The 14,103-nt window shown below is 39.3% G+C and overlaps 1 protein-coding gene across 2 annotated transcripts in view; it reads left to right on the forward strand.

Annotated features, from left to right (window-relative positions):
* Positions 1-14,103, forward strand: part of LOC133128902 (protein-tyrosine kinase 2-beta-like) — a 59,006-nt gene that overhangs the window by 44,009 nt on the left and 894 nt on the right. Inside the window, exons 20-30 of one of the 2 annotated variants that reach the window (XM_061242706.1) lie at positions 1,328-1,417; positions 3,706-3,910; positions 4,122-4,230; positions 4,353-4,412; positions 7,084-7,206; positions 8,211-8,360; positions 8,822-8,857; positions 9,444-9,468; positions 10,108-10,154; positions 11,838-11,972; positions 13,670-13,750. In XM_061242706.1, coding sequence (XP_061098690.1) covers positions 1,328-1,417; positions 3,706-3,910; positions 4,122-4,230; positions 4,353-4,412; positions 7,084-7,206; positions 8,211-8,360; positions 8,822-8,857; positions 9,444-9,468; positions 10,108-10,154; positions 11,838-11,972; positions 13,670-13,750 — 1,061 coding nt within the window. The remainder of the gene's footprint in view (positions 1-1,327; positions 1,418-3,705; positions 3,911-4,121; positions 4,231-4,352; positions 4,413-7,083; positions 7,207-8,210; positions 8,361-8,821; positions 8,858-9,443; positions 9,469-10,107; positions 10,155-11,837; positions 11,973-13,669; positions 13,751-14,103) is intronic. The other variant, XM_061242707.1, reaches the window with a different exon arrangement.

Genomic DNA, 14,103 nt, shown 5'->3' on the forward strand with positions numbered 1-14,103 from the left:
AATCTCCACAGCGCAGGGGTGAAGGTATCTCAATCAACCATTCGAGGAAGACTAAGAGAGCAGCAATATAGAGGCTATGCCACAAGATGCAAACCACTCACCAGTAGTAAGAATCAGAAGATTATAATTTGCAGGGGTGTCTTGGTGGCGCAGCCTGTAGAGCACTGACCGCATGCTCATTGCGAGCCGCGACGTCGGCGGTTCGAATCCGACCGTCCGACATTTGTCGCATGTCTTCCCCTCTCTCTCGCTCCCATTATTCCTGTCTCTCTATACTATATACTGTCCAATATATCTGAAAAAGGCCTAAAAAATATCTAAAAAAAAAAAAAAAAAGATTATAATTTGCAAAGAAGTACAGAGATGAGCCACAAAAATTCTGGAACAAAGTATTATTGACTGATGAAGCTCTACCAAAGTGATGGAAAGGCCAAAGTATGGATAAAGAAGGGATCTGCTCATGATCCAAAACATACAAGCTCATCTGTGAAGCATGGTGGAGGAAGTGTCATGGCTTGGGCTTGCATGGCTGCTTCTGGGGTGGTCTCACTAATCTTTATTGATGATGTAACTCATGATGGTCGCAGCGGGATAAATTCAGAAGTCTACAAAAACATTCTGTCTGCCAATTTATGGAGAAATGTGTCCAAACTAATTGGGAGGAACTTTATACAGCAAGACAATGACCCAAAATACATTGCCAACACAACAAAGGACTTCATTAGGGAGAAAAAGTGGAAGGTTTTAGATTTTAGGTCAAGTCAATCACCAGACCTTAACACAATTGAGTACCTGCTGGGGAGATTGAAGGGAAAACCCCCCTGAAACAAACTACAACTGAAAGAGGCTGCGGTAAAGGCCTGGAAAAGCCGATAGCCTGAACATAACCTGTCCTGGACCAGGTTAGCTGCACAGCATGCGTTGTCCTGGCGATATACCCTGATTTAAAGTAACTCAAGTCTGGAAAACCCAAGTTTAGCACTTAGGTTAGCTTACTAACTCTGTAATGGTACAACTCTGAAGAGTTAGTTCTGCCATATTACCTGAGGCATCGTGTATTTCCTAAAATAAAAAAAAATTAAAAAAAAGGTTTGTCTCGTACATGCTGCAATTTGTCCCATTTTTCCTTATGTCCTGCAAATCCTACTTGATTACTTATTTCTGAAAAACAGAGCTCTTACGAATTTGGTTGCTTTGTTGTAACTGTGTGCTACAAATGTCAGTAATTAACATATAACCACCCCCGCCACATCTGTTGTGTCCAATGTGTAAACAAGGAAAAGTTGCTCACACTAGCTGAGCCAATCACTCTGGATTATCTCCACAGCCTCTGTGACCCGATTACCGATCAAGTGGATGGCCCCGGAATCCATAAACTTCAGACGCTTCACATCGGCCAGTGATGTCTGGATGTTTGGTACGTTTTTTCTCAACCAAATCAGCTAATCCGGACAGAGCAATCAAACTAAATTAAAAAACAAACTATAATGTTGCATGGTCATACAGTATGATAACCTTCAGTTTTGGTTACAAATACAATAACAGGCTACTGCATTAAATAAGTGAATATCTTTTGGCTTTTAATCTTTAGAAGATTTTTAAAAGGGCTTAATAAAATGGAATGACCAAATATATTTCAGCAGAATAAGGGGGTAGATGAGGAATGTTAAGTGTATGTTTTTATTTATTTTTTTATTTTTAAACAGACCACTATCAATGTACTTGTCAGGTAATGTAAATGACCTTTAATGTCATGTAATGTAATGTAGGTAGTTGCCAGGGTTTCCAATGGTAATAATCAGCCTTGGCGCTGTGCCATGCGATAACATAAATCTCCATTTTAAAGTGATTACTGATAACTATAAGTCTATAGAATTATAGAACTGTAATCAACTGTAAGTTGCTTTGGATAAAAGTATCAGCCAAATGACATGTAATGTAATATACAAAAATATACACATTTATAATTTGATCACCACTGTATGGAACACTCACAATCTATCATACCATGCCGCATCATCCAAAGAAAAGCAGTGTAGGCTACCCGAAGTAGCAACGATAATCAATATAAATATTTAATGCATTGCTAATTTAACTTCTCATGTCGATCAAGCAACGATATGTAATGTTGCATTATTCTAAATACAACTAATTTGACCTTTTAGAGTGCTCTGCACATGAATGTATAATGTGTAAAGTGATTCATTATTATGTGCATACCTTAGGCTACACAACTACTGCTAGAAAAAAACAAAAAAAACATTTGCTTTTGAATTTCTCTCCCTTACCCACAGAAACTTGTTTGTTTACTCAAAGCTAGTGATAACTTACAAGTTGGCCAGCTAGTCTATGTTTATTCATGCCAAATTTGATAGGAGCCCAGTACTGCTTTTTGTTCATGAAAGTTGGTTGGTGGGACTAGTTAATGCAGCGCTTGTGCTAGCTTTAATTTTTGTTATAAAATAATAAGCAATAGTTAGCTACTAGTTGTCTTTAGTGCAGTGTTGTCTTTATACCAGTGCATGGCTCTCACTGCCTCCCTCATAGACAGAGCACAACAGCTACCTGCTAATTCCACAGGAAACCCTATGGAGTATTAAAAACAAGGATTGATGATGAACTTGACAAGCCTAGGTGGGCTGAATAGCTGTTTTCTCACAAATAACATTGTATATGTTATTTAGTATTTTGTATTGGCCTGAACCCAGAAAGGGGGTTCTTACCTTTTCTCTAGATGTCCTTCTTGCCAAAGAAGTAACTCAGGGATAGAAACATCTAGTCCATAAAATTGCAATGGAGATATTAAAATGTTCCAGCTGCACTTTATGAAATCATAAATTATTCTGAATGAAGGCGAGAATGTTTCCTGGAATAGGACCTAATTTATTTTTTACGGCTCATGAATCCGGTTCCCTCCCCCGACATGTTTTTATTTCTCTCTGGCTAAGAGATGTGGCAATGCAGCCTGACTGTGCCAGTCATTTCCCCCTTAGAAGCAGCATTAAACCTTTCCTTCATTTTCTCCAAGGACAGACAATAACAGTGACTGAAACATTATAGAAAGTGATTCCATCATCTGATGTCCTGAGGTCTTATTTATTTTGAAATGAGCCCTATAAACAAACTCATAAGGATCCTTATGACAAGTTGATATTTTGATTTTCTCAGGTCACAGGACTAGTATATAACACATTCTGGCTTTGCCAACAGTTCAGAGAGCTACTCCCTCAGAATCCGATTGCATGTTGCCAGTTTAATTTTTCATTCATTAGACCGTTGAAGATGGCTTGCTCTTTCTTTTGGCTTGTCCTTCCCCGTGTTGAATCATCACTTTTAGAAATGAGAAAACTGATAAACCACTCCACTATAGTTTCCTTCACAATAAGACTTCTGATCTATAATGGGAGGTAGGTGCTGCTTTCAGTTCTTACTGCCAAAATGCAAACATTTGTTGCTTTTAACATGCCATTTATTTGATACATACAACGCATGTTTCCATGTGTCATAAGTGCGCCTGAAAATCGTTGCAAAAGGCTTCGTACATCTGGCGTTCATGGCTGTCTGATATTCTCTTCAGGATATTTGGGGCTGGTTGTGTGTGTGTATGTGTGTATGTGTATATGTGCATGTGTGTGTTTGTTCAGAACATTTAGGCCTGTATTGTTCATGTGGGTGCTGTTTTATCTGTGTTCTGTATGTGTCCAGCCGTATGTATGTGGGAGATCATGAGTCGAGGTCAGCAGCCCTTCTTCTGGCTGGAGAACAAGGATGTGATCAACCAGCTGGAACAGGGCATCCGGCTGCCCAAACCTGAGCACTGCCCCCCAACCCTGTACTCACTGATGACCTGCTGCTGGACCTACGACCCACATGAGAGGCCCACATTCACAGAGCTTGTGTGCAAACTGAGGTATACTGAGCTGCTGTGAAAATATTGTTCAGAAGGGTTGGGGCCATCAGGGAAGGACACGGTTATCTTATAGTTCCTCATTTGCCTTGTTCCACAGGAGGATGGGATTCAAGAAAAATATCTAGTTTAATAAGTATTTACTCAATGTAGGTTGACTTCAGCATTCGTGTCGTGAAATATATGATGCAATGGAATGCCTTGGCCCTTACAGTGAAGTCCACAAGATGGAGAAGGAGCAGGAAGTCGAGATAAAGAGGGACCGGGCGCGGTCAACCCGATACTTTGACTCCAAGTTCACCTTCAATGAGCCTCCCCCTAAGGTACAGCCTGCTGTCTCAAACTGCTTACTTGTAGAGTTATTCATACTTAAAGTGCAGTCTTAAATTCCGTCTGTCCTTAGGACCTATTCCTCTGACCTCATTTGTCCCCATCTGATTTGCAGCCATCAAGAAACAAGCCTGGGCGATTCACGAACACACTTAGCATAGGGCTACATATTCAGGTATCTATTTTCTTGTTGTTTTTCCCAGTGATGGGAAAATGAGGAAGAGCCATCATTTAGTCACTGATGTGAACCAGTTGTTGTTCCAGCCGAGAAAAAATTGACTTAATAGTTTTATAATTATCGTATTATTTTATTGTTGCTACTGTTTCTTAAAGGTTGCTTTGACAGGGTCTCTTTTCTATCTTGTATGTGGGCACAGCAGAAATAATATAAGTTTGACTTATTTGAAGCTTGCACAGAGAAAAATGTTAAAGGAGTAACATGGTGATTGGTCATCCTTTCTAGGTTTTTCGATGCAATTTGCACAAGAGGGCATTGGAAAATACGATGAAAGTATTAAATATGTCCGTTATTTAGTTTTGGAGAAGTGTATTTTTGACCGATTGAGAATGTTCTCCTCGTAGTGCATCATCTCTCCTTATCCCTCCCCTATAATTTTGTGCCGCTGGCCTCTAGGCGAGACGATTCAAATATTTGATTAATGTTACGTTCAATTAGAGTGCCTATTAGACTATTTTTGGTTATATTCATTTAGCGTTATCTAGCTAGCTTGTTTGCTTTCATAAGGATGTTATAGTCATTTATCTTAACTTGGCTAGCTAGCTAGTAAAGATTATCATTAGATAAGTCAGCGTCCTTACATTAGCTATCGATAGTTGATATACTAAGTTAGCTAGCTTATGAAAATTCCATCTCCTAAGATGAGCGCGTATCATGGAGATAGCTATGGTAACAAACAATAATGTGTGGAAAGTGGGAACACTGTCTGTCAATGATAGCTAATTGACACCACGCCCAGACAGTTTGCCTGAACTTTTATAGTAGGAAATTTAGTCTTTTAAAAAAATAAAAATAAAATAAGGCATTTAAAAGACTGAATAATCAAAATAAATGCACATTTGTTTTGGCAAGTGTCACATTCAACCAACTTGTCACTCCTTTAAAATCTATTGTGGTGATGTATCTACTGATATTAAGTTTACAAAAACCGGTTGCGACCACACAGGGTCTTCATCAGAATGGCTCAATAGGAAATACTTGTAGATTCTGAGTTGGGATGAGCAATACATCGATCAAAAGTGACCATGGACCGGACTGTCAATCACTAGCATGTAACAACGTAATAAGATAGATTGAAGCAAAACTGAGAAAATAAAGTACAAAATGGCCAATGTGTCACTGTAAAAAATGTATGTACTGGGGGGAAAAAGAATCAGAAAATATAAATATACTATAAACAATGTGAGGAATGTTACATATACAGTACTGTGCAGAAGTCTTAGGCACCCTAGACTTTATTATGTATGTTTATGTTTTCATGTGTTAGTATAAAAGAACACGTTTGAGATTTCCAAATATTCATTTTCCAAAAGATTTAATTTTACAGAGACATTTTTGTATTTAATTTTAAAAAAGTACTGTAAGCAATTTACTACTTTTTACACAAAAACTTCATCACGGCTGTCTGAGATCAGATGCACGGAGGCAATCAAAGTCTGCAGAAGAACTATGGCAAGTTCTCCAACAACCGCCCTGCTGATTGTCTTATAGAACTGCAGGACAGCGTTGGCTATCTCAGACATGTGATGCAGTTTTAACGCCGAAGGGTGGTCACAAATATTGATTGATTAAAAAGTTATTCTGCCAAATTACTCAAATCTAATGTAAAATGTGTCGTACTTTTATTTAGGACCTTTCATTGAATTATTTTTGAAAGAATCTTATCTGTACAGAATGTTATTCAGGTGCCTAATACTTTTGCACAGTACTGTATACCTAGACGAATTCATTCAAAAGTTTTAAAGGTAATCCCCTTCCTCATTCAGACTAGGGAATGTCATAGCATCAAATTGAATTTTGGCTGTAGAGAAACAAAATTAATAATAACAGTGCATATTTTCCTATCTTTGGTGTTCAGCATATCTTGGCTTGCTTAATCACTCCAGTTTTACCTGTGTATTTTGCAGCATGCAGTTACATGCGGGAAAGTACAGAGAATGTATTTTCTTCTTGGAAATGATCCGTCTTACCTTCTGTGTTCTCCAGACTTTATTCTGGTACACATATAAAAGCACTTATTTTTTCTGTCTCCAAAAGAACACAGCGGGGTTTGGGAGGGTGTCTGCAATTAGACCCCCCTCTCGAGTTTTATAGTGTTACCCCTTGTGGGTAGGATTGGTTCTAGTTTCCATTCCATATAATTATTCCATAATTCCATAATTATGTATTTGAAGTTCTTATCAGAAAAAATAAAAAATTCACCCCTGATTCCAGGTGGAAATCAGTTTGCCTGAGTCCATCAGGAGTCAATCGGCTTGCTGTATTCCCTGCTTTAGATTCCAGATACACATATACTGAGGAAGTATAAACATTCCTGAAACCATTCCTGCCCTCAGGGATTAATATTTGCTACTCAGTACTGCTACTGTGTAGCTTTCAATGTTTTGCTTTGTGCTCATTGCTCCTGTGTGTGTGTGTCTCTTGTGCATATGTGTATGTTGCTATTGCTGTGGGTCCTTGTGCATGTGTGTGTCTTGCTGTGGGTCCCTGTGTATGTCTGTATGTGTGTTGTGAATGTGTGTGCCTGCATGTATATGCTGCTGTGGGTCCACGCCTGTATATGTGTGTGGATGTGCGTGTTTGTACGTTCCTGCTGCCTGCTTCCCAGCTGCCCGAGGCTCTGTGTGCCAGCTCGCCCAACCTCGTTAGCCCATGTGATTACCAGTCACCCTTCGACTCCAACAATTCGCTGATGGTGCCCAGAACCACCCCTCGGCGTCGCAGTGTGGGGGTAAGACTGCTACCCGCCCTGCTGCTGCCATCATGGTCTGACTTGGGGCAGGGAGGTGCCGATTTTCTGCTGATATTCACAGGGTGTTTTGCGGGTTCTTGGTTTCACTTTGCTGTTTCACTTCATCATTTAGAGACCTTTTCTTTAAAGAAAGGAGCATTCTGCTCTCAAAGTTTTACGAACAACATGTGCTTGGTGGGTTGGTGAGCCAATGACGCTGATGGGCTTTTGCTTTCTTGTGCTCAGTCTGTTATCAATTCTCTCTGGGTGCCAGTGAGCATGGAAACACACACCATTCTTCACCCCTGTGTCCAGGGGTGAGATGATCAAAGAACAGCTCAATGTGCATTTTTTTCATACAGTGCCATGAAAAAGCATTTACCCTTCCTAATTTCCTCTAGGATTGTCACACTGAATGTTTTCAGGTCTTTAGAATTTTTTTTTATATTGGACAATGGGAATCTGAGTAAACACAAAACACATTTATTAATTATTATTATGCTTATTTAACAATAACTGCAACCAAATGCTTCCTATAATTTCATAATTTTTGTTTTTCACATCACTGTGGAGGAATTTTAGCCCCTTCGTCTTTGCAGAACTGCTTTAATTCAGACAAACTGGTAGGTTTTCCAGCATGAACTGCTCGTCTCCGGGCCGGCCACAGCATCGCTATTGGGTTCAAGTCAGACTTTGACTAGGTCACTCCGAAACTTTTCCTCTATCATTGCCTATTTGTTACAATTACTGGTTTCAGACGTTTACAAAACTTAATATTAGACAAAGGGAATCTGAGTAAACAAATGAATTCTTTATTTAATTTTTAATTATTTATTCTTAATTTTTAATTTTTTCTTTTATTTAATAAATGAGAAGATTATAAAACGTCCATATTACCCATGAAAGTAAAAAAGCAATTAATTCAACTTAATTACTGCAATAATGCATCAGTCTTTTTTCGGAAGTGGAGTTCATTATTGTCTGTCTGTCTGTGTGTTTTAAAGGAGGGAGAGTTTATTATTGAGCCATCCAGTAAGGAGGATGCCAAACAGCTTTGGGAGATGGAGAAGTTCCGGATGCAAGAGACTCTGAAGAGGCAGAAGCAGCAGATGCTAGAGGATAACAAGTGGCTGGAAAAGGAGGAGAGATTGCTGGTGAGAAACAGATCTGAAAACAGTGCAGCCCACTCATGAGTCCCCTCAAACCTCTCTGAATTGACCTCGGAACAGTGCTGTCTGCTAAAATCACTCTGACCTGGGAATTATGGGAAATGTGATACACCTAAACTTTAGTTACCTCAACTGCAGTCACAAAACTGAAGCAATCATAGTATTACTCAATCTCCCTCTTACAGGCTGTCATTCATCTGTCTCTGTCACATGAGTAGTATGACATTGAAAAACACTCAGACCCTGTCAGCCAGAACAGTACAGTACAATGATCTGCTTGGATGATCAGTCACTGAATACTGAAAGAAGTGTCCTTTATTTGGCATTATGTGGCTGGCTTTTGGGGTTCTATTAGGTTCTACCTAAGTTCATTTGCACTGGCTTTACATTGGAATGTTCCATGACCTGTGTTCCATGATTACTCTGAACATGTTCTTCCTGTACAGGATCCCATGGTACACGATGACATGAAAACTCCAGTGGTATGTCCTGTCTGTATAAAATAACTGCATTACACGAAACAAATATACAGATCAGAACACAGCGACACATCTCGGAATGAATTAACTAGTCTGAAAATACAATGGCTTGAAATGAACAAAATGGAAAACACAATGTCATTTCACAAATGAACAAAATGGAAAACACAATGTCATTTCACAAATTAACTATGAAAACACAACAACATTTCATGAAACAAATTGACAAAACCAGAAACACAAGGAAATTTCATGAAATACAACAGCAGAACAGAAACCAGGAAGGTTTAAGCATTATCATTGCTGACTGGATATCTACAATATCACTCTGGAATAAAAGAAGGCTTGCAGCATTAAAGTCGTTGCACTTTGTGTTTTGCACATCTTGGCCACCGTAGATTCACCACTTTCTCTTGTTTGCCAAATTGTGCAGCTGTGTCAGTTGTAAATAACGCTTTTCTATAAAAACTAAATGTTTACACACAGTGATATATTATTGTTTGCTCTCTGTGTAATATGTAAACTAAAACATGTCGCTACATATTCAGTGTTTGAAAACACTGTTCATTCTCATGTTTGTCTCTCACAGACTCCTGAAAAGGAGCCAGGATATGGTGAGTTACATGTCACATTCCATTTAGGAAGTCTGGGTTGACACTAGGTTTTATGAGCTGTACTGCACTGGATGGCGTTGCTTTGCAAACAGATGGTATTCAGTTTTATCACATATTATATTAGACTCCAGTCACATTTGCATACAGAATTAATTTGTCATTTAAACCAAAATATTGTATTTTTGTGGTTTATAACCATAATTTATAGACCATTTATACATTTTATCAGTTTACTTGTTTATCAAGGCTGATTAAATCTTTTAACCCAATAATGTTTTTAGCTTAGGCCTCTAAAAAAAAGTAACTGGTTATCGGAATGAGCTGATAATGAAGTAGTTTTTAAATATTTATTTAGCTTTTTGGTCAAAGTGTTCATGTAATTCCTGCCAAGGTGCCAGGCCTTATAGAGTATGGGTGGAGAACCACATATCTGCAGGGTCCTAAAACTGGCTATAGAAATCCAGTAGCAGTCCTGATCCTCCCAAGAATGATGTTTCTCACCCCTGTTTAGAGAGTCAAAAAGTAAAACAAAATTATTGGAGTTCCTCTGGGAGCAGAGCTGCAGATAGTGTGCCTGCTCTCCAGCATCCTCAAACATGATGAGCCTCATCACTCCGCTTGCTCTCTTTTCCCCACCAGCTGAATTCACAGGCCCCCCCGAGAAGCCTCCAAGAGTGAGTGCCCAGGTAACGACCGGACCCCCCTTTCCTTCCCCCCTTCTTCCATGACACAGATGTTCCACAGTAACACCAGGGTGTTAACCTTTGAAGCTAGCTGCCAGGAATAGTTTCCTCTGCTCTGAAGGGTCTTGTCTTTCCAGACGGTAATAATCCTAGCGGTTGGGAGGGGGGTGGTTTCAGGGAACACTGCCTGTCTGCAAAGTGATCACCCGGAGCGCATGAGTCTGCTGCTGCATTATGGGACAGTTAAAAGGCCTCTTCCTGTCAGCACTTGGCTATTTACCGTCATGGCCGTGTTAAACCAGTGGGCAACATGGTCTGCAGCCCAGAGCCTCGCCTGCCGAAGGATGATGACTAACTGCATCTATAGCAAATGCTTTTGTTTGGCATTATATGCAAGCCATAGTTTTCAGTTATTTCGTTGCAGATCACATTGTAAGCTAGCATACTTTGCTAGCATACTTAAACCATTTGAGAAATGTCGTCTAACATCAGTAAAAAACGAAAGGAAATCAAAAAATCTAACATTACTTTGGATAACGTAGACTCACCAAGTTAGCTCATGAATCAGTGCAACTTTCATGATGAATACGAAATTGCTTCCAGATCAATTTTAGTTTTTTGTGTTTGTGTTTAGTCAAATATTTTCAGTTTTCATGAAAACTTACAGGTCACATATGCGATCGGTTTCAGCCTCAGAACTAGTGCATGTCAAACTCCTCATACAAATTAAAAGGATCATCTATCACAAAGAATGCGCTGCTAGCTTATACTGCGCTGAATTTCTCCAAGTTTCCCAGTCTTTCAAATCGATGCGCTATGGGAATGGTTTTAGGAATGTCTAACGTGGTAAGTCCAGTGGTTTGAGAGAGGCGCCAACTTCTACATAATGTTAATCTTAATATATTGCTATATTTTGTAATAAAGTAATTTGAATGAATAATAGTGTGCTGACTGATACAATACTTCTGTGATATGTGGTATAGTAGCCAATAATGTAGCATCCAATAGGTATATTTTGGCTTCGAAGGAGGCTAATGATTGTGAATCTCAGTGTGACTTGTGTCTCACTCTCTTGGGGCCACACCTATGCTTCAGCCCAGGGCCTCCCAACCCCTTAATGCGATCCTGTGTACCGTTGCACTACTTTGGACCAAAGATGAATCTAACCTCTTTAGTTTCATAGACCACTTGTAGAGGTAGCAGTAGCACCGCAATTATTTTCAGGAAGGACACATTCTGATTTAAACTTAATGGTTAATCTTTCATGTATGTGGTGTGTAATTTCCGAATACAAGCTAGGCACATTATAAAGTTTGGGAATAAAGAATGAAAACCCCCTAGACTTATTTATGCTCCAAAGATAGTGGTATTTTTTTGACCATGCAGATAGCATGCCACTTGGCCTTGCAACACTCAGCAAAAAACCTTCACCATATAATTTTGAGTTATGTTGTGTAAGTACATGCAAACATGTTTTGTGTATGTATATATTTTGTGGGCTTTACCTTACTCAAAATGTGTTCCAAAGCGACATCGTGTGTCTGGTGTTTATCTTAAGCTCAGCACTCTTACACCTTGCTTGGAGGGATGAGTAAGTGTCTGGACAGAGCATTATGACCCTGTACCATTAGCACTAGCCTGTTCGACATGCTGATGGACCCTGCTGTACTCCCTCCCTCCCTCCAGCCAGCCCCCACAGCCGAGATTGACCGATCCGATGACCAGGTCTACCACTTCGTCATGGAGCTGGTGAAGGTGGTGGTGCAGCTGAAGAACGATGTCAACACGCTGCCTCCCTCAGAATACATTGGTGTGGTTAAGGTAGGCATCTATAGGTGAAGGGAGGGGCAGCATCCGGTAGCCTGCATGTAGAGACCTGTCTGCACTTACATAATTGTATGTTGACACCTCGTAATGAAATGTGCTTCTCACTCGTCTTCATACCGTTGGCCTTAACTATGAAAACCTCTCCGCTTGTTTGGCAGCCCCACTGTACAATAAGTACACCTGTGTTACACAGTTGCTTGAAATACCTTAACCCCTTCAACCCCAGAAAAGACCCATGCCAGTTACAAATGGACTGTTCACCAATATTCAGAATTGGATACTTCTTTTTTTAATGATGTATCTTTTGGATAGTAACATGGTACATTTCAAATTCTCAGGGGTCTCCAGGAGTTATTTTACTGCCATTTAAACTGGCAAAGTATTTCACATACTTATTTGACCAAGCTCTGACAGCAGCAAGGAAGCGGGCATGGGTGCTGGAGTTATTATGTTAAGTAATGTTAAGTAATTCCAACAGACATACCTCCCTATTCCTGTATGTTCTCCCACTTTACCTGTTTCTTTTTGCTCTGCCTCAGTATAGACCTTTCTAACCACTGGAGAATCAGTAGGTATTCCTCTGCTTATCATTTGCACAAGAAATTCAGGTGATATTTCTGCATCTGTGGTCATCAGAGCATCCAAAAAACCTGTACAGGACATGCATGTATTTCCCTGCTAACTGTATTCTAGGCACAATCCTTTTTAGTTTATATGCAATACTGTACTGTAATGTATGCTGTAAATAACATTCTCAATGGCAATAATAAATGTGGCTTCTCCTACCATGTAAATTACATTTGTGAATGGCATGAAAAGCAGCCACCACTTAGCGTTAAAGAGGTCGGCAAGGCCATAGAATTTAACTGGATGTTGGTAGATTAATGTGAACTCAGAACATACTGTACACATACACCTACCTGACTTACTTAACCAAGGTGCATTCAAAAACAGTGTAGAATTTTAAGGTATGCACATTGAAAAGCATAGCGCATACAATTTTTCACAAGTCTGGGCAAGACATTCCTCCTGTCATTTATAACTACCCTCAAGTTTTTTTTCAGGCTTAATATGCACATACTGTATATATACTCATATTTTGAATTTCCCAGCTTAACTTTGATCCCATACGCCTCCAGTCCTAAGAATGTGGACACACAATTAAAATTAAAATGAATAGAAAGTTTTATGCAGTAAGACCAAATCAGCCTAGCTCATGTACATGTATATTTGTGGGCCACACATTCAGAGTCAACTATTACTATGTTTAAAAGGAGAATGACAGATGTGTGATTTGTGAATGTAATTTGCCACAAGTCAAAGGCAGGGATGGTGCAATTAATTCTGGGAGTATTAAGCTTGTGCACTGCATATTCCGTAACAATGAATTGAAAATAGGTAGTGTTACTAGTGATATAATACATTCATCAGTTAATTTAAAAAAAGCTTTTTTAAAAATGAAACAAATAAATGTTCAGCATTGTTGACTACTATAGTGAGTTCAGAAAAGTTTTATAATGTGCAGCTGCAAGTGGCATGTCCAAAATGTCCACAGATGGATATTTAAATAATGATTTATATACAGATTTGTGGCAGTTTCCATTGGTATTTCATTCTTTCTTTTTATTTTATTTTTTTAATTATTTTTATTTTTTACCTCTTGTCCTGACATAGTTTTGTCTCTCTTTCAGTCAGTGGGGTTAACCTTGCGGAATCTGATTCGCAGCGTGGATGATGTTATGCCCTCTCTCCATGAGTCCATCAGGACGGAGGTATGGAGAAATCGGTTTCCCGCCCTGTCTTGATTCTTCTCTTTCTTCCCTGTCTCTCAGCCCTCATTCAGTCTCTCCCTGCAGATACCAGCTGCTGTGCATATAAATGTGGAGCTCTTTGATATGGGTCTTACAGCCCTGGTCTGCTGTCAGATGAGTGGGACTCCACCAAACTCATGGCACCGTAATACTGTGTCAAATTAAATGACACTGAAAATTATACAAATTGTCTGCAAGTCAGCTCTTCACATTTCTTCATTTACTTGAATCATTAGCATTCAAGGTTAGTCAGTGTTCATTAAAACTACCTGAATGCTTACAGTTTTTCAGTTTGGCCTACAATAAATGCTAAG

This window comes from Conger conger, chromosome 5 (assembly GCF_963514075.1).
Source record: "Conger conger chromosome 5, fConCon1.1, whole genome shotgun sequence".
Taxonomy (NCBI): Eukaryota; Metazoa; Chordata; class Actinopteri; order Anguilliformes; family Congridae; genus Conger; species Conger conger.